The 19,078-nt window shown below is 33.5% G+C and overlaps 1 protein-coding gene across 1 annotated transcript in view; it reads right to left on the bottom strand.

Annotated features, from left to right (window-relative positions):
* Positions 1–7,274: 7,274 nt before the first annotated feature.
* LOC134247302 (probable glutathione S-transferase 9) overlaps positions 7,275–19,078 on the bottom strand; it is a 36,773-nt gene continuing 24,969 nt past the window's right edge. Inside the window, exons 5-6 of the mRNA XM_062729665.1 lie at positions 14,248–14,352; positions 7,275–9,081 (exon numbers count right to left, since the gene is read on the bottom strand). Of these exons, the coding sequence (XP_062585649.1) occupies positions 8,917–9,081; positions 14,248–14,352 (270 nt within the window). The 3' untranslated portion in view covers positions 7,275–8,916. The remainder of the gene's footprint in view (positions 9,082–14,247; positions 14,353–19,078) is intronic.

Genomic DNA, 19,078 nt, shown 5'->3' with positions numbered 1-19,078 from the left:
CGATCCGCTTCAACCTTTTTCCTTGAGACACCAGTCCTTGTCACTATAAATATACATTTGTGGGCGATATCTAAAAAATGTTTGGGGTTTGCAATTAAAATTCTTATCATGACTCCCTATGCATATGCCCCCCCCCCCGCCTTCCTTAAAGTGCTCCCTTGAACGCACCCACCCCCACCTCCGGATCAGTGCATGCTTTTATTTTTCCTTTACCGGGGGGGGGGGGGGGGGGGGCACAGATTCTCTGAATTAGCTTGTGTCCTTTTGGTACTGAATATTTATAAATGTGGGTTTTTCCTGATTACTTTTTCCGATATATCTCATTTTCTTGCATGGTTCGTTTGTAATCAAAAGATTTTGCAAAACAAGTTATTGGAGAGGAGGGTCTCGGTGTATCTGGGCAGTCATTTATTACATGATTTGTTTATGAACATATTTTATTGAATTAATCAATAATATTGGAAACAAGCTCTTACAACAAACGAGTTCTTCTCCTGACATAATAATTATATAAACACATATAGTTCTCATGCAAAATAAATAAATAATCTAAGATTTTGTAAGTTTGAAAGACCTCTTGCTGTCTTGATTTTCACAAGTATTTTTTTTTTGTAACATTTGTTTCGCAATGGTTACAAATTACTGTTTTGCCATATAATAAAAATTGACAAAGTATGTCTAAATTAGACAGTACCTCAAGCATTGCAATACAGTGCACTGCAGCACAGTGATAGCTTTATTTAAAGCAGCATAAATTAGCTTGTAATTGAAAAAATATCATTCTTCACTCAACGTTTTCTCTGGATGTTTCGAATATACCCAAATCAGTACTTCCATAAAAAAATCAGCTAAAGTACTAGTAACTAACAGCTCTAAGCTATTTGCTGACTGGTAAAACCGAAGGGACTATAGAGGTCCTTTTCTTTCCGTCTGTCTGTCTAGCTGTGCACCGTCTCTCTCTTAGTCTGTTCCACTTGGGTTTCCGCATTCTGAATGCTTGCAGATAATATTGAGCTGATTGTTGGTGTATGTGGCATCTTGATATTTTCTAAATGCTTGCAAGATTATTTTTTGTCAGTGAGTCTATCTTGATAATGAATCAAGTCTCCATTAATATTTTACGAAATTATAGCACTTTCAATTTTTAATGAGAAACAGATTACTCCGGGGAATGGGACTATAGCTTTGAAATGTAATACTCTTAGAATACTTGCTTATGTACAGCAAAATGCCATTATCACCCGCAAAAAGAATTGACGTTTTCTCTAGTTCTTTTGATACGCAAGAGCATGCTCTGCGTATGAACAATTTCTTAAATGAGGCAAGCTATTGACAAATACATTGATGAGACAAGGATATCAACATTTCCCTTTACTCAATATTTCGTAAAATTTATGGTCGATATTTTGACATTGTAAGCAATAAAATCAACCAATAAGTCGAATTTTGAAATTTTTTTCATACAAATTGACACACCTTTATTTTTACACTGAATTGTCAACGGATTTTTCCGTTTTCCGATTATGACAAGGTGCACACGGCGGATGTAACCGATCGTCAAGGAACGCTTACGTCTCTACCGCATCTTATCCCACCTTTGATGTTTTAAGAGGTTCTTGTTTTCCCAGCTCTCATCTGTATTGTTTGATTGTATACTACTGAACGTATTCACTGTTTCTTACCTTCATATTTCATATCATATATTTCTTAAAATCTGAAAACGATGGCCCCATGATGTAGGTTGGAACCACAGCAGGGGAGGGTGGACATTTGAAATTAAAAAAGTCTATTAAAAAATCCAAATTTGAATCCAGGGTGAAATTGGGATAAAATGCAAGACCAAATGTTACAATAATTATATAATGCGTATAAAAAACCTTCCGAATAACAAAGCCAAGATACATGTAGTTATTATAATATCAATAATGAAGGATCCACTAGATGTTAAAATTTGATTCGGTTTATCAAAATATATATTTGGAAATTTACATCTAAGAATGGCTTGTTTTTTTATACTCAGCTGATATTTTAGTTCAGTTTCATTTCATATTGGTCGCGTACGATCAACCATTATCAAGTCTAAATTACTTTTTTGTCATTTCATTTGATCAAGTGGAACTCGTGTTACTTCATAAAATCAACATGTTTTGTCACAACAGAACACTTTTTTTTAATGTAACTTCAGTCAAAACACGTCATCAACAGTTCCTCAATAAAACATCACGCCAACATTTCACACAATGCAAGGCGCCTTACCTATTCATTAAAAAAGTTTCACCTACTACTGTTTGCTAACAGTATGATGGTAAGTTTTTTTCTCATTTATCTGCAAGCAAAGCTCCATTTTCAAGTTTTGGAAGTATGAGGGCGGCCATTACTTTCCTATTAACGCTTTGATCATATCGTTACCGAGGACATATTGTTTGAGATCATCCAACGCCCATCCCAGAGTATCTAAACTCAGAAAATAAAATAGAATTAAATAAATAAACTAGAGGTACTGTGAGCGATGAGCTCACTAAATGATACCCTCCGCCTCCTCATTGTTATAATTGCAAAGTCCATGTTTTGCTGTGGCCGGGAAACCCAAAATATGTGTCGGATCAAAAAGTAAAATAGGAGGTGCACAATGGCAATATGTAATAAAGATTCTGTGAAAGTTTCATCAAATTTCATTCAATGGTATGAGAGGAGGTACCCCAAAGCGTAACAGACGGACGGACGGACGGACGGACGGAAATACCGATTACTATATACCCTCCCACTTTTCAAGCGGGGGGTATAATAAGATCTCCCGCCCACTTTTCAAATAGAACAAAATAAACTAGGGGTGAGCATTGAGCTCACTAAATGATAATCCCAATGGTTATAACATGACAAAGTCCAATGGCGCCCACAGATCAAAAAGTAAAATAGGAGGTGCACCAATAAAGGTTTTGTAAAGTTTCATTAAATTTCTCAAAAAAATGAAATAGAACAAAATAAATAAATAAATATAAAAGATCATCCAAAGCCCATCCTAGAGTATCTAAACTCAAAAAATAATAAAATAGAATAAAATAAAATAATCAATCAATCAATCAATCCCATGCCATTTACACACACATGGCTCACCAGACACACAAATCCTGCTTCCTTCACCAAATTCTGAAATTGTAATCTAGTTTTCACCAGAATAACTCAGAATTGTATCTCTATTTGCTGCACTGTGATATCTTACGACATTTTTTTTTCTCCTTATTTTTAGGGCGACATTTTTCTGCATTTGATTGCTATGGTGGCATATTTATGCCATCTACATACTGTAGATCACTAAATATTCGCGACACCTTATTTTCGCGAGATAGTAATTGACTAATTAATAACGAGACATAATTTTCACGAATTGATGTTTTTTTTCTACATATTCGTAAGGAATACTTTTATACGCGAGAATGAAATTTTAGCGAGCTCATTGTCTTGCGTAATTACGCGAAAATAAAGTTCTCGCAAATAAATAGTGATTTACAGTATTTTTTTGTCGACATAGCATATCAAGTCAAATCAAGATAACTATCTCGTCAAGTCATGATAACGTTCTGGTTTCTCGACAAACACCGACTTCTATCATGTCCAGTCAAGATAAGATATATTTGTTGCGATACTATATTGATATGACAAGATAACTTATCTTGCATCATAAATAGAATATAGCTATCGCAAAAATACGATTGTTTATCTTGACTGGACAAGATATAAAGTCGGCGTTTGTCGACAAACAAGAAAGTTATCACGACTTGACGAGATAGTTATCTTGATTTGACATGATATGCTATGTTAACAAAAAGTTATGTAGATGGCATAAATATGCCACCATAGATTGCTGCTCAACAAAGCAATAAACAGCATTATAATGAACCAAATGAAATGATCGAGCTTTTGTTTTAGAGCTATTGCTAATTATTATTAATTGTCAATATAAAATTTGGCGTCTCCCTATTATTGCTCTAGATCATTTAGGTATGATAATTCCAATAGTCAATGGACATGACTTAGCAATGATCATCATTAGTTTTAAATTTATATTTACCAAAAACGTATTGACGTTATCATACATAAAATTCCGATATGAGGATCATTTAGTCGGTACAGCTGAAATAACATTACAAGAGAGACAACTGCAGAGAGAGAGAGAGAGAGAGAGAGAGAGAGAGAGAGAGAGGCAACATCCACATTTTTACCATAAACTTTTAATTAAATCGATTGGTAAATAAGATACATATACTCATTACCAAAAGGATACAACAAAACATACACTGAGTATTTCACGTATATTGCATATTTGTTAGTAGGGCTGGGTATTGGCCAGAAATGTCGTATTGCGATATATTGCGATATTTTTAACTTTATTGCGATATGTATTGCAAAATTTTCAATGAAAATTAAAATAGCATTTTCTTATTATGGCTGGACAAAATATCGATATTTCGGTATATTGCAATACAGTGACAAAAATATCGTATCGCAATACGTTTTTTGTAATATCGATATATCGGCAAAATGCTTAGAATAAGGAATTTTATCATCAAATTTTTAAAAAAATGTAAGAAAGGTTTGTTATGAAGCCTAACAGTAAGACAGAAGATGTTTTATGAATGTATTTCAGAGCAGAACTTTATTTAAATCCATAAGATTTTTTCCCTTTTGGTTACTATTCATATTTATGTACATTCTGCATGTAATTTAAAGTAAATATAATAAGAAAATGCTATTGTAATTTTCAATGAAAATATTGCAATACATATCGCAGTACAGTTAAAAATATCGCAATATATCGCAATACGAAATCTCTGGCCAATACCCAGCCCTAATATTTGTGTACTTAAATAAATAACCTTTATATATACATCTACCTACTTAACATACCCGCTTAAAGAGGCTGGGTGGTCGTGGCCATTTTTAGACTATTTTGATCTCCATTAGAAGAAGAGCTCCATATAAAGATATAATAAAATGATCAAATTTTAAAGCTAAAATTTATGAAATTTTTCTTTTCCAAATAATAGTTGACAGCTTAAGATATCATATCCCAAAATTTAAGTTATATCTGGTGGTTCATAAAAAAATAATTAGTTGACCCCCTAGCCTCCTTCAGTGAGAAACATTCATAGGCTGATTAAAAAAAAACTATTCTATATCTAAAACACTTAGAATACAAAAAAAAACAACAAAAAACAAACAAACAAACAAACAAATACATGTCATTATAACTCTCTTAATTTAAAATATCTATATTTGAAAAACACAATTTTATCCCATGTATTGACATTCTTTTCAAAAAAAAAATAATTATTTTTTAACCATGTTTATCATAATGAATACACATGTGAAGTATGAAATCCTATCACCACCTGTAGGAAAGTAATTACCTGGGTTAAAAGATTATTTTTGCAATTGTGGTTCAAAATTCAAGGTCAAGAGGTTTCACATATATTTATACCCGAAGGAAGGTCGTGCCTTTAAGATATACATAAGTATCAATGTGAAATATTAAAGCCATAGAAACAACCAATCAAAACTTATTGTAAAATAATTTTTCTGCTTACAAACAGACAATTAGATTTACAGACAAGCAACTAGACAGGCAGACAGACGGACAGGACAACAAGAGGCCCATGGGCCACATCGCTCACCTGAGCACTAAAAGTAGGAAAAGTAGAAAATGGTTTTTTATTGTAAAGTTTAAATCAAGTAGTCCCATGACCAATCATGGATTTGCTATTTTTTAGAAAATGATTTTTAAAGAATTTTCCTATATATATCTTTAAAAACTTTGGTCGGCCATTTTGGCCCCGCCCTACCCCTGGGGGGTCATGATTTGAAAAAACTTGAATTTACACTACCTGAGCATGCTTCCATATAAATATGATGAATTATGGCTTTGTCATTCTTGAGAAGAAGATTTTTAAAAGAATTTTCCTATATATTTCTATGTAAAACTTTGGTCGGCCATTTTGGCCCCGCCCTACCCCCAGGGGTCATGATTTGAACAAACTTGAATCTACACTACCTGAGCATGCTTCCATATAAATATGATGAATTATGGCTTTGTCATTCTTGAGAAGAGGATTTTAAAATAATTTTCCTATATATTTCTATGTAAAACTTTGGTCGGCCATTTTGGCCCCGCCCTACCCCCGGGGGTCATGATTTGAACAAATCCTGAATCTACACTACCTGAGCATGCTTCCATATAAATATGATGAATTATGGCTTTGTCATTCTTAAGAAGAAGATTTTTAAAGAATTTTCCTATATATTTCTATGTAAAACTTTGGTCGGCCATTTTGGCCCTGCCCTATCCCCGGGGGTCATGATTTGAACAAATTTGAATCTTCGCTACCTGAGAATGATTCCATATAAATATGATGAATTATGGCTTTGTCATTCTTGAGAAGAAGATTTTTAAATAATTTTCCTATATATTTCTATGTAAAACTTTGGTCGGCCATTTTGGCCCCGCCCTACCCCCGGGGGTCATGAATTGAACAAAATTGAATCTACACTACCTGAGCATGCTTCCATATAAATTTCATGAATTATGGCCAGTGTCATTCTTGAGAAGAAGATTTTTAATGAATTTTCCTATATATTTCTATGTAAAACTTTGGTCGGCCATTTTGGCCCCGCCCTACCCCCGGGGGTCACGATTTGAACAAATTTGAATCTTCGCTACCTGAGAATGATTCCATATAAATATGATGAATTATGGCTTTGTCATTCTTGAGAAGAAGATTTTAAAAGAATTTTCCTATATATTTCTATGTAAAACTTTGGTCGGCCATTTTGGCCCCGCCCTACCCCCGGGGGTCATGATTTGAACAAACTTGAATCTACACTACCTGAGCATGCTTCCATATAAATATGATGAATTATGGCTTTGTCATTCTTGAGAAGAAGATTTTTAAAGAATTTTCCTATATATTTCTATGTAAAACTTTGGTCGGCCATTTTGGCCCCGCCCTACCCCCGGGGGTCATGATTTGATGTTTTACCATAAGTTTCATCTTTCCTGGAACAGTGGTTCTTGAGAAGAAGATTTTTAAAATATGCCACCAAATTGTCATTAATTCCCAATTATCTCCCCTTGAATGAGGGCGTGGCCCTTCATTTGAAGAAACCTGAATCCCTTTCACCCAAGGATACTTTGTGGCAAGTTTGGTTGAAATTGTGAAAAGTTTACCCAGACGGTTCAGACAGACGGAGAAAAATGTGATCGAAAACTACATACTATATACTCTGAATCTCCAATTATAGGACATAAAAATAAAATGATAAATTAAACAAGATGCCCATGGGCCACATCGCTCACCTGAGTAGCGTTGACCAAGCTGTTCTTTACCAAATTCCCCCTTGTAGTACATATTGTGACCCAACCCTACCACATTAGCGCATAATTTGAACAATTTAAAATCTACACTACACACGGATGCTTCCACATAAGTTTCAGCTTTTCTGGCCCAGTAGTTCCTGTGAAGAAGATTTTTAAAGTATTTTCTTATATATTTCAATTTAAAACTTGTGTTCCCTATTGTGGCCTTGCCCTACCCCCGGGGTCATGATTTGAACAAATTAGAATCCACATTACCTCAGGATGCTTCCACATAAGTTTCAGCTTTTCTGGCCGAATGGTTCTTGAGAAGAAGATTTTTAATTTTTTTTCCCTATACATTTCTATATAAAACGTTGATTCCCTTTTGTGGCCCCGCCCTACCCCGGTGGATCATGATCTGAAGAAGTTAAAATCTTCACTACCCCAGGATGCTTCCACATAAGTTTCAGCTTTTCTGGCCCAGTATTTCCTGAGAAAATTAAAAAAAAGTTTTTCCCTATATATTTCTATGTTAAACTTTGATTCACTATTGTGGCCCCGCCCTACCCCCGAGGGTCATGATTTGGACAATTGAGAATCTACACTACCCCAGGATGCTTCCACTTAAGTTTCAGCTTTTCTGGCCCAGTGGTTCTTGAGAAGAAGATTTTTAAAGTTTTTCCCTATATGTTTCTATGTAAAACTTTTATTCCTTATTGTGGCCCCACCCTACCCCCGGGGGTCTTGATTTGAACAATTTAGAATCTACACTACCCTAGGTTGCTTTCACATAAGTTTCAGCTTTTCTGGCCCAGTGGTTCTTGAGAAGAAGATTTTTTAATGACCCCACCCTATTTTTGTCTTTTCTGGATTATCTCCCCTTGTAAAGAAACTTGGCCCTTGGTTTTAACAATTTTTACTCCCCTTTACCCAAGTATGCTTTGTACGAAGTTTGGTTAGAATTAGACCAGTGGTTCTTGGGAAGAAGTCGAAAATGTGAAAAGTTTACAGACGGACGGACGGACGACGGACAAAATGTGATCAGAAAAAAAAAGTAAACATAAAAAAAGTACATAATTACATTACAATAAATAACCAATCACAAAATATCACATGAATTTCCTAAAAAGTTTTGCATGAATTAAATTTTTGCAATTATATTAATGTCAGAACAATATGCATGTCTGCAACACATACGTGTAAGACTTTAAATGAGGCAGTTATGTCAAGAACAATAGAAATCAGATAATTCGATCGTTATATATAAATGTGCATAAAATATCAAATTTTAAAAACACAAGGAAGGATAGCAGTTTTATATAAAATCCAACATAATTCTTTTTAATCTTCACTTTTTAATAATCTATATACATGTATAATCATTTAAAAACCAAAACAATTAATCCCCATTTTAACCATATGATAAGTATTCTTGGACTGTTTATAAAACATGCATAATATATGTAAAATTTCATACAAAAAGCACCATGACCACATCCCTTGCAAACTTTTTACGTGTTGGTTGAGTAGGGACTCCAGTCCTTGATAAAAAAAAATCGTCCAATTTACACGATTGTGACTGGTCTGTCAGCTAGGTACTGTTCTAGATTCGGGTGATGTTCTATGAGCCGCCGATGTTCTGTCAAAGCTTCATATTTATCTAAAACAGATGGGTCCTCCTGAAGGAAAGTAGTCATCACTTCATGTACTGCTAGGTCTGCTAATGTAATCTAAATAGAAGAAAAGTAACCATCACTTCATGTACTGTTAAGTCTGCAAATGTAATCTAAAACAGAAGAAAAGTAATCATCATTTCATGTACCGCCAAGTCCACTAATGTAATCTAAAACAGAAGGACAGTAGTCATCACTTCATGTACTGTTAAGTCTACTTATGTAATGTGAAACAAGAGGAAAGTAGTCATCACTTCATGTACTGTTAAGTCTACTTATGTAATGTGAAACAAGAGGAAAGTAGTCATCACTTCATGTACTGCTAAATCTACTAATGTAATCTAAAATAAGAGGAAAGTAGTCATCACTTCAAGTACTGTTAAATCTACTAATGTAAGCTAAAATAAGAGGAAAGTAGTCATCACTTTATGTACTGTTAAATCTACTAATGTAATCTAAAATAAGAGGAAAGTAGTCATCACTTTATGTACTGTTAAATCTACTAATGTAATCTAAAATAAGAGGAAAGTAGTCATCACTTTATGTACTGTTAAGTCTACTAATGTAATCTAAAATAAGAGGAAAGTAGTCATCACTTTATGTACTGTTAAGTCTACTTATGTAATGTGAAACAAGAGGAAAGTAGTCATCACTTCATGTACTGTTAAGTCTACTAATGTAATCTAAAATAAGAGGAAAGTAGTCATCACTTTATGTACTGTTAAGTCTACTAATGTAATCTATAAAACAGAAGGAAAGTAGTCATCACTTCCTGTACTGTTAAGGAGGCTAGGGGGTCAACTAATTATTTTTTTATTAACCACCAGATATAACTTAAATTTTGGGATATGATATCTTAAGCTGTCAACTATTATTTGGCAAAGAAAAATTTCATAAATTTTAGCTTTAAAATTTGATCATTTTATTATATCTTTATATGGAACTCTTCTTCTAATGGAGATCAAAATAGTCTAAAAATGGCCACGACCACCCAGCCTCTTTAAATCTGCTAATGTAATCTATACATACTGAAAGGAAAAAAGAAACGCATAGTAAACTTTTAAATTAAATTAAAACTATTATTTTCCAATATGTTTTCCAGTTTTGTTATCAAACATTTTAATTCAACTTTAATCAACAAGTTACCAAAATCTTTTATAACTTCAACTCATAATTCTTGAGTTATTGAAATTGATATGTCGATACCCCCAAATTCTAAAATAAAAATTGTCATCATCTCCCTTGCGCATCAGTAACAGCCTTGATTTTCCTGTGCATTGAGTTCACCAGAGCATTTATCTTTCTTATGGGATTATTATTCAAGCCTTCTGACGGTAATGGCCGTCTTAATGGCTGAGAGTAGCTGTCTTATTCCAAAGCCAACAAATCCTCCGCTCGATGAATCCCACGAATTTTCGATTTAGGATAGAATTTAAAGAATCCAGCTGGTTTGGTACACGTGAATGTTTGTAAGAAAGTCTTGACAAACACTTGCTACATTTTCCCAGTGTGAACATGCTAAAAACATTATGCATACGACGCGTACGTGCGCGTGTGAGAATAAAATCGACGTAAAATTGCTAAGCTCGCGCCCCAAATTAGAGCAGAGAGTTTCTGTCAGTATTAGGGTGAGTATGATTGTCTGCTGTATAAATTTCGGTTTTAGGGATAATGTCACGGCAATAACCGAGGTAGCATGATGAAAAACCCTATCTTGATTTGACGTTGTTACGCGCCAACGTCATCGTCATGGTTGGTTGGGCACCTTTTAAGAGGCAGTCCACCGAAAAACCAGGCAATGGGTGGCACATGGCATGTCATGGATTTTAATTATTTTTTGCATGTAGACTTATTAAAGCAAGTGTTTACACATGACAACATCAAAAAATTTCATAGTGCTCCTCTAGTCCTAGTTTTGGTAAATGCTTAATTTTAAGTGCAAAAAGGTCAACATGAGGGTAAAAAAAATACTACGTTTTTATTTCGTTATATATATAACAGATACTCCAGAGGTGGATGTGCCGATGAATATTATTTATAGAATAGACTTTTATCTTTTATTTTATGAATTAATAAAATCCAATTTATGCTTCTTAAGAAAAAAATTATCTGGTCCAAATTTGAGTTTAACAAGTAAATGTTTAAATTCAGTATCCAATTTTGATTACGTTATAAAACCCAATACAATACAAGGAAATATTTGTTTACTTATGTTTTTATGAATACAAAGTACAAACTTTTGGGTCATTCAATAAAAACATTGGGAAAAGGTATTTTGAAAGAAATAAAAAGAGTCAAATTTACTTATTTTTTATAGTTTTCACAAATGAAACCGATCCCGACTGGAATTGTATAAAGAAGAAAATACTAAAATAGTAATGTCAAATTTGGCTCTTTTGTTGTAATATGATTAATAAATTACTTGATTTATTTTTTTAACATATTATAAAGGTGGCAGGTGCCTTAAGTTTGATAAATTGATTAATTTTTCATTATTTTCGATCGGGATCGGTTTTATTTCAATCGGGATCGGTTTTTACCGTAAATTTAGAAAAATTTCCTAAGTTTGGCTCTTCATGTTAATTTAACATTCATCATTGATTCCCAATTTTATAAGAAATGTTCATTATAAACACTTCATTAATTATTTTAACGCATATCCTGGTAAATCAATTTTAAGAAATTAGTTCTCGGACATGTATAAAATTACTTATCAAAAAAGTCATCTTGCTGAGACGCCGCCCGTGTACTGTGTAAAATACATGTGTACATTTTGATATTAAAATATTATTTAACATTTAGTATAATGTACTCTGAAGAGTAATCAAACAGAAAAAGAGAAATCATTTAAAAAAAATATTTTTCTTTACACTTTACGCAAAGAATTTACGAACTTCTCTGGAAAACTTGTAACTATTTCATTGTGACGCAATATTATGATGTCACTGATACATCAATGGAAACGTGGATTTAACCTGAATATTATAGCCAATTTTAATCTAAATATTATGTTTGGAGGCGAAAATGAATTATATTTTGAAAATAAATTATTTATTTTTTGTTTAATTATTTTCTTTAGTGTATCGATTCTAAATATTTCACTAGGATTCCGATGAAAATGTGTTTAGTAGATTTACCGATGCCACGGGAGATAACTCTTGCATCGCAAATTTTCATAAAAACGTCTATATATTTTGCCAGAAAACGTCTATTAAAAGTGTTTTTCCCAATGATTTTATTTTTTAAACAAAAAGATGAAATATTTCTAGATTTATTTAAATGTGAATTATAGTCCTGTTAAAATTGTATTAGAAATTACAGCTCTTTGTTTCTTACCTACTTTCAATGGTTTATATAGGGGAATTCAAAAACACAAGGATATTTTACTAAATAAGCAATTTTCAAACAAATCTTTAGTTACATTATTCCTTTTGGACTACATTGATATTGTTTTTAATAAAATACCAAATATTCATCACATTTGATGTGCCGCCTATTAATACAATACTGCCTGGTTTTTCGGTGGACTGCCTCTTAATTTCAAAGAATTTAAAAATTGTCATCATCAAAATGCACGTGTTTCTGGTTTTTTATCACTTCCACCACGTGACGCCTTACATTTCATGGTTGAGTAATTTTGACCAGCGATTTTAGTACAAAGTTACCAAAATATACATATGACCAATTTCATAATTTTCGGCCACATATTCAAAACTTTTTTCGCATATTATGCTCTTATGCGTTTCTTTTTTCTTTCAGTATAGAGGAAAGTAGCCATCACTTCATGTATTGTTGATGTAATCTAAAACAGGAGTAAAGTAGTCATCACTTCATGTGCTGCTAGGTCTGCTAATGTATATGTTAAATAGGGAGGAAATAGCAAATATCTGTCAAAAGTAATCTAAAACAGGAGGAAAGTAGCCATTTTTTTAAATATATATGAACTACCATGTCTTCTTATTTAAAAATAAGGTAGAAAAAGGAGAATAGTCATTTATGCAGTACTAAGTTTTCTAAAGTAACAGAGGAAAATAGTACATGTAACTATATACTTGTATGTTCTCGTGATAACTTCCGCTTTATTACTTGTGATAAAGTATCCATGTGTTCTTGTTATATAAAGTATCGCAGAACTTATATGTTTTGTTATATTTCTTGTGATAAAGAATTCCTTCCTTCTTGTTTCAAAGTATCGCTGTACTTTTCCTCTTGTGATAAAACATCCCTTTTTTCTTGTTATAAAATATAGCTGTACTTCTCATCTTGTGATAAAGTTTCCCTGTATTCTCGTTATAAAGTATCTCTGGAATTCTCGCGATAAATATCGCTATATTTCTTGTTATAAAGTATCCATGTATTCTTGTGGTAAAGTATCCTTGTACTCTTGCAATAAAGTACCGATGTACTCCAGGTAATATAATAAAGATTAAAGTCAATATAACACATATAACGAATCAGGGCCTTGCCGCATATAAAAAGAAGATCGTTTCTAAAAAAAAATACTATATGAAACTTTAAATTGTCCTTTCAGTTCATTCACCTTGGAGTAAAGGTTTGTGCAGCTAAAAGAAGGATATAAGGGCTTAATGTGCATTTTTTATCTGCTCAAATTACAACATTGTGAGGTCTGGGGCAGAGTAGTCCTTATCAGTTGATGCACCTTGAAACCTGTATAATATTACTTTGATTTTTGCCTTTTCTATATTTTATAAGAAAGTCATAATCAGGCCACTAGGACTTAACTGCATGAGAAGAACAAAGAAAGGCCTTGGGTCTTTCTAAAGCAAGCTGAAAGTGTGTTCATGGCACTCTTAGTCCTCACTCATTTTTCCTGTCATTTTTCTGATTAATTTTTTCTAGAATTTTCTTTCTTACTTTTGTATATGCCCCTTAGCTGTAGATCACCATGATAGCTCAAAAGGATTAAAATAGTTTCAATTTTCTTCTAGAATTTGATTTATTGTCAATTACAATTACGATTAAGGAGTAATCACTTATTACTTATTAGTATTAAAGGTATAAAACCTTTTTATTTCATATCTTGCTTTGCTGGAAGATGGTCAAACACATTAGTAGTTTGTTTTTTCACCTTGTGTCATAAATATAAGCTTGTATATAAACAATTCTGCTGTATTTTAAATGAAAAAATATATTCTAATTAAACACACAGAAAGACAACTTAATGTAATAAAAATGAGGATATAATTTTCATCAGACTGTTACCTCTGATCCCACGAAATATTTGTCGCCATGCTGCTTCAGGAAGCTGCTGAGTCTATCCAGGTATCTAGGTAGGATTACATCGTTCATTTTTAATTTAAGTTCATTCTGCAAAATATAAAATAAAATTTTACTCGGAAATATACCATTATGCATACAGTAATTGAATACGGTATAACAAGGTTAGATCCCCTAGGAGGACTTCTAACAGTTGAGTCTTTACCATTTTCTTTCTCAGCGTAAGATTTCTCCTTTTTATATCAATGCTAAAACTATATTGATAATATTTTGACTAAAAGTTTATATGAACGCTTTTTTTTATTTTTTCAGCTAGAAAATGAGTGCTTTCGATTTAAAATTGGCTTGCCAATCAACAAAGGTGAGTTCAATTAATAAGTACGAGGGGTGTTAGAAAATTTCGCGGACAGGTTCTATTGTGAGCGCGCTATTTCCACGAAACCAGTCAAAATTTCCAGATAAAATTTTAACCTTTTTTCCAATTAATATACAAGAATTTGGTGCTCTCCAGTGATTATTGAAAAATATACAGCTTTTTTATTTTGATAAACCTTGCTTCACGGAGCATGCTACATTTTGGCAAGTTTACATCACAAAACTCTTTATTAAAATTAAAAATTGCACAATTTTAGCGCAAAGAAATTTATGATATTTTACCTGCCGCTTAAGCATGCAGGAAGCGTCACTGGGAGAAATTTTGAACTAAATTGGAGGGTAAATGACTTTTTTATAGCCGTTTATAAATTATCAACGCGTAAAAACACAGCCAAAAATCGGAACGTTGTTGACTGTCATGGAGCACTGCACTACGTAAAAATTATCTGTACAGACAGGAAAATGTCTAAAAAGAGATTTAAATGTTCAAGATGCTGCCGGGAATTTCCTACACATGCAAAGAACAAGTTTTCAAATGGTTGTAGCTTAGTAAAAATGGAAGGATTAACATTTTGAATGATTAACTCCATCGATACCTCAATACCCCCTTATGGCATGGACGTTGCGTTGCGCTTATATGGTTTTGCATAGTTTCCATACCTGATCTAATGACTGCGTAGACTTTTATTTATTTTTTTAAGATCTCAATAATATCCGAATCAAAACAAAAGACATTGTAGTAGAACAGTAACATGTCTTGATATAGATATTCAATTTTAAAGTAGAAAAAAGATAAGAAAAATCTGAAGAAATGAAAGATTTATAAAACTGCGACAAAGCTTAACGGGTTGAAAACTGGTTGTCACGTCGCTAACGTCAAGTGATTGCTCCGTGAATCCCATGACCCCATAGTAAAAATAGCTGTAAAATTTCAAGATTTTATTATATGGACCTGAGTTTTTACATATCAATAAACAAAATGTAGGAATTTATTCAGACATAGGTCGTACTTCACATTACACAAAAGATTTTCCGTAATTCAACGTGTCCGCGAACTTTTCTAACAACCCTCGTTTTATTATCATTATTTACCATACATATACTGGATCCTAAAACTTCAGAAAAATACTACCAATCAAAAATACTTGACGTGGTCTTCATATCGACATTCAGGAAAAATACGTCTTTTCAAATTTAGACTCGGTGTATCCAAGTATACTCGAAATAAAAGACAAAAAGTGTCTGACATCTTTTTATATTTGGATTTTTACCGTTTATATGCGACAACGGGCAACTAACAACTAATTGTATAGCATCCCCTGCCGACCAGTCACACCCGCTGTGTGTTCCTTGTTCTAATTGGGAAATAACGGAAAAATTCGTTGTCAATTCAGGACTGATAAGTTGTATAAAAAACGTCAGTTAGCATTTTACTCAATGATAATTTTTTTTGCTGACGTCATTTTATTTACCATAGAACTTACGAAATGATGACATTTCAAGAGACTGTTGATATTTCATCAACTTGTTTGTAATAATTTACTTCGTTTTAGAAATTGTACATACGTAGATCCTGCTCTTGTGTATCGAATCAATTGAGAGATACAAACTCCGTGTGCAGGTGATGAAATTGTATTGCTGCATAAGTAAGGTAAGTTGACGATTGAAAAGTTCAAGTCATCACGTTTATAATAGAGGTTGGTTGTAAGATTACCATTAACTTCTTTTTCAAGTTAAATATCCAAACGTGAAACAGATGTCTCAGACTCTGTGGTATCGTATCAACATAAGAATGGAAATACCCATTGTCATAATTATGTTGCAATGGATCTGGTAAACATTGTAAAAAGATTATCTTCGGGAATATTATCGAGGGGCTGCGTGTGAAAATAAGTTGCCCCACTTTCTCTTTGTATATTGGTGTTTGCTTGTTGTGTTTGTTTAAAATCCTACTCTAAAGTCTATTTTTCACGGTAGGGGGATATTAGAAGGTAAAACCAACCCTACAAGAGCTGAATCATACAAAATGTTCCAATTGTATGCCTGTAGTTGTGAAATTGTATATCGATGTTGTAGAGTAGGATTTCCCCCATAGCCAGCTTTCCCCCCGGAAATCGTACTCTAGATCGAGTAGGATTTCTCCCCGAGGGGAAATCTCACACCAGAGCCAAACTTCCCCCTCTTTCTTTCTCAGCGTTGGATTTTCCCCCCTCGTTATAGAGTCAATATACATCGCAGCCGCAATATTTTTGTGAAAAAAGATAAACGACAAACTGATTTCTAAAAGGTACGAGTAAATGAGTGTTTATACATGTAACAAGTTTCTTAGAGTATTACATTAGCAATAATTGTCCGCTTTCGGCAAGTATAATGTAGTTAAAAATTGAAAAGTAAATTGCATTAAAGTGGAACAAAATGCAAACTTGAAATTAACCTGACAAAAATTAGCTCTCAATATCTCCAATCGTTTAAAATACATTGCGGAAAACAGTTTAAATTGAAAAGGTCGTAATTCTTTAAAAAAAAAAGTGAAGCGAAACGAAATGCAAACTTAAACGTTAACTCATCAAGATATACTCCTATACCAAAAATCAGCCCAATATCTTCAAGCATTTAGAAAAACAGCGCGGAAACCCATTTGGGACACACAGACAGACAGAAGGACAGCTAGACGGATGGACAGACGCAGAGGAAACTTATAATCCTCTCCAGTTTCATCAATTTATTTGATTTAAAAAAAATGGTTTGACGGTAGCCATGAAAAATCGGATTTAAAATTTTCATGTTCCTTTTTTCGTAAACGTATGTTCAATAGATCGGATCACTATTTTGAAGAAGGGGCACTTGTGGCATTGTGCCAACCATTCCTTCTCAAAAATAAGTAAAGCAATTATTTTCATTGGGGGAAAAATTGGTTCTGGGGGAAACGCACTCTATAACTACTACAAAGAGTAGAATTTCCCCCCGGAAAATTGACTCTGGTGTGGGATTAGGGGAAATTCTACTCTAGAGCCAGTTTTCCTGGGGGAAAATCCTACTCTAGAGCCAGTTTTCTGGGGGAAATTCTACTCTAGAGTCAGTTTTCCTGGGGGGAAAGCCTACTCTACAAGACCGGTATATTTTGCATTTGAATTCAGTTTTTAGATTTCGGATACTCTGTACATCATGTTTCTCTTGATTTTTTTTTCCATTTTACACAGACAATGAGGTTTGCTTTTTCCATGATCAAGTGTTTTTTTTAAATCTTCTTTGTTTAAGTTAAAAGATAGATTACCTCAGAAACATAAAAATATCTCTAAATTTGTTATTAAGAAAAAAGTTTAATTTAAACGCATTGTGACTGAAAAGCTGCTTGATATTGCTTGGGTATAAAGGGACCCAGTTTTGTTTAACCTAAGCTGAGAACGGCTTATGAATAGGGCAAAATTATTTAACTGCATACAGCTTTAAATTAAAGATACGTGTACAATCTTCCTCTTCATAAAAACTGAATACATAAGACCAATAGCCCAAAGTATATAATCATCCGAAAAGAATTTTTTTTAAATGAATGACCTTGAAGTAATTTTCAGCGTATGCTGAAAAATGCAAAAAACGTCAAGGTGAACGAAAAGTTCTACAACAAGAGAAACAAAGAGGATATTTAAAACGAACCAGATCCCTCGTAAGGGCCTAGGGCTCTTAACTACATATGTCTTCAAAATAATGGCTTTTGAAAATTAATTTAATGTTACATGGGCAAATATTAAAGTCAGCATTTTGTTAATTTCTTGTCGTTACAATGACCTTATCTGTAAATCCAACCAATAATTGGACCGCACTTTGATTGTCCTACTCAGTATTTCATACTAATTGTATATAAATTACAAACCGCTGCCTTGTGGTTACCTTTTGGAGAAGGAAAGGCTAAGGAGTAAACCCTACAGAACCCTACAGAAATCCGCTCAGGTAAGGGCGTTAGCTGGGTAAAGCAGTTACCTAGGAGAAGATAAACTCTAATTTAAAAACACGGGCAGATCTAGTCTCGTTAGCCATGGAAAGCCATAGATCTAGTGGAAGGAATCCATAAACAAATTACCTAGGTCCTCCAGGTTGGGGGTTAGGCAAGGGGGTAATCTCCCCTTCCTTTAAAATCATAGCGATTACGGAAACAAGGACTAGAAATTTTTCTACTAACGTCGAGTCTTCAGCATACCAGCAGAATACTGCATGTTTGACTGTGAACAGGGAAAGCCGACGGGAAGCTGTCCACACGAGAAGTATACTGAACTCACGAACAAAAATGAGAGTCGGTTTCTGGAACGTACGAACCATGTATGAAATAGGAAAACTGGCTCAAGTTCTGAGAGAGATGAAGGAAAACAGGCTACATGTACTAGGCATGTGAGTGTAGATGGACAGATTGTGGGAAGAATATTGCTAGTACAGGGGAAGTTATTGT

The sequence above is a fragment of the Saccostrea cucullata genome, unplaced genomic scaffold (genome assembly GCF_032062105.1).
Source record: "Saccostrea cucullata isolate Sc308-1 unplaced genomic scaffold, CSIRO_AGI_Scuc_v1 ctg61, whole genome shotgun sequence".
NCBI lineage: Eukaryota > Metazoa > Mollusca > Bivalvia > Ostreida > Ostreidae > Saccostrea > Saccostrea cuccullata.
This window is presented reverse-complemented; position numbering and strand designations above follow the sequence as displayed.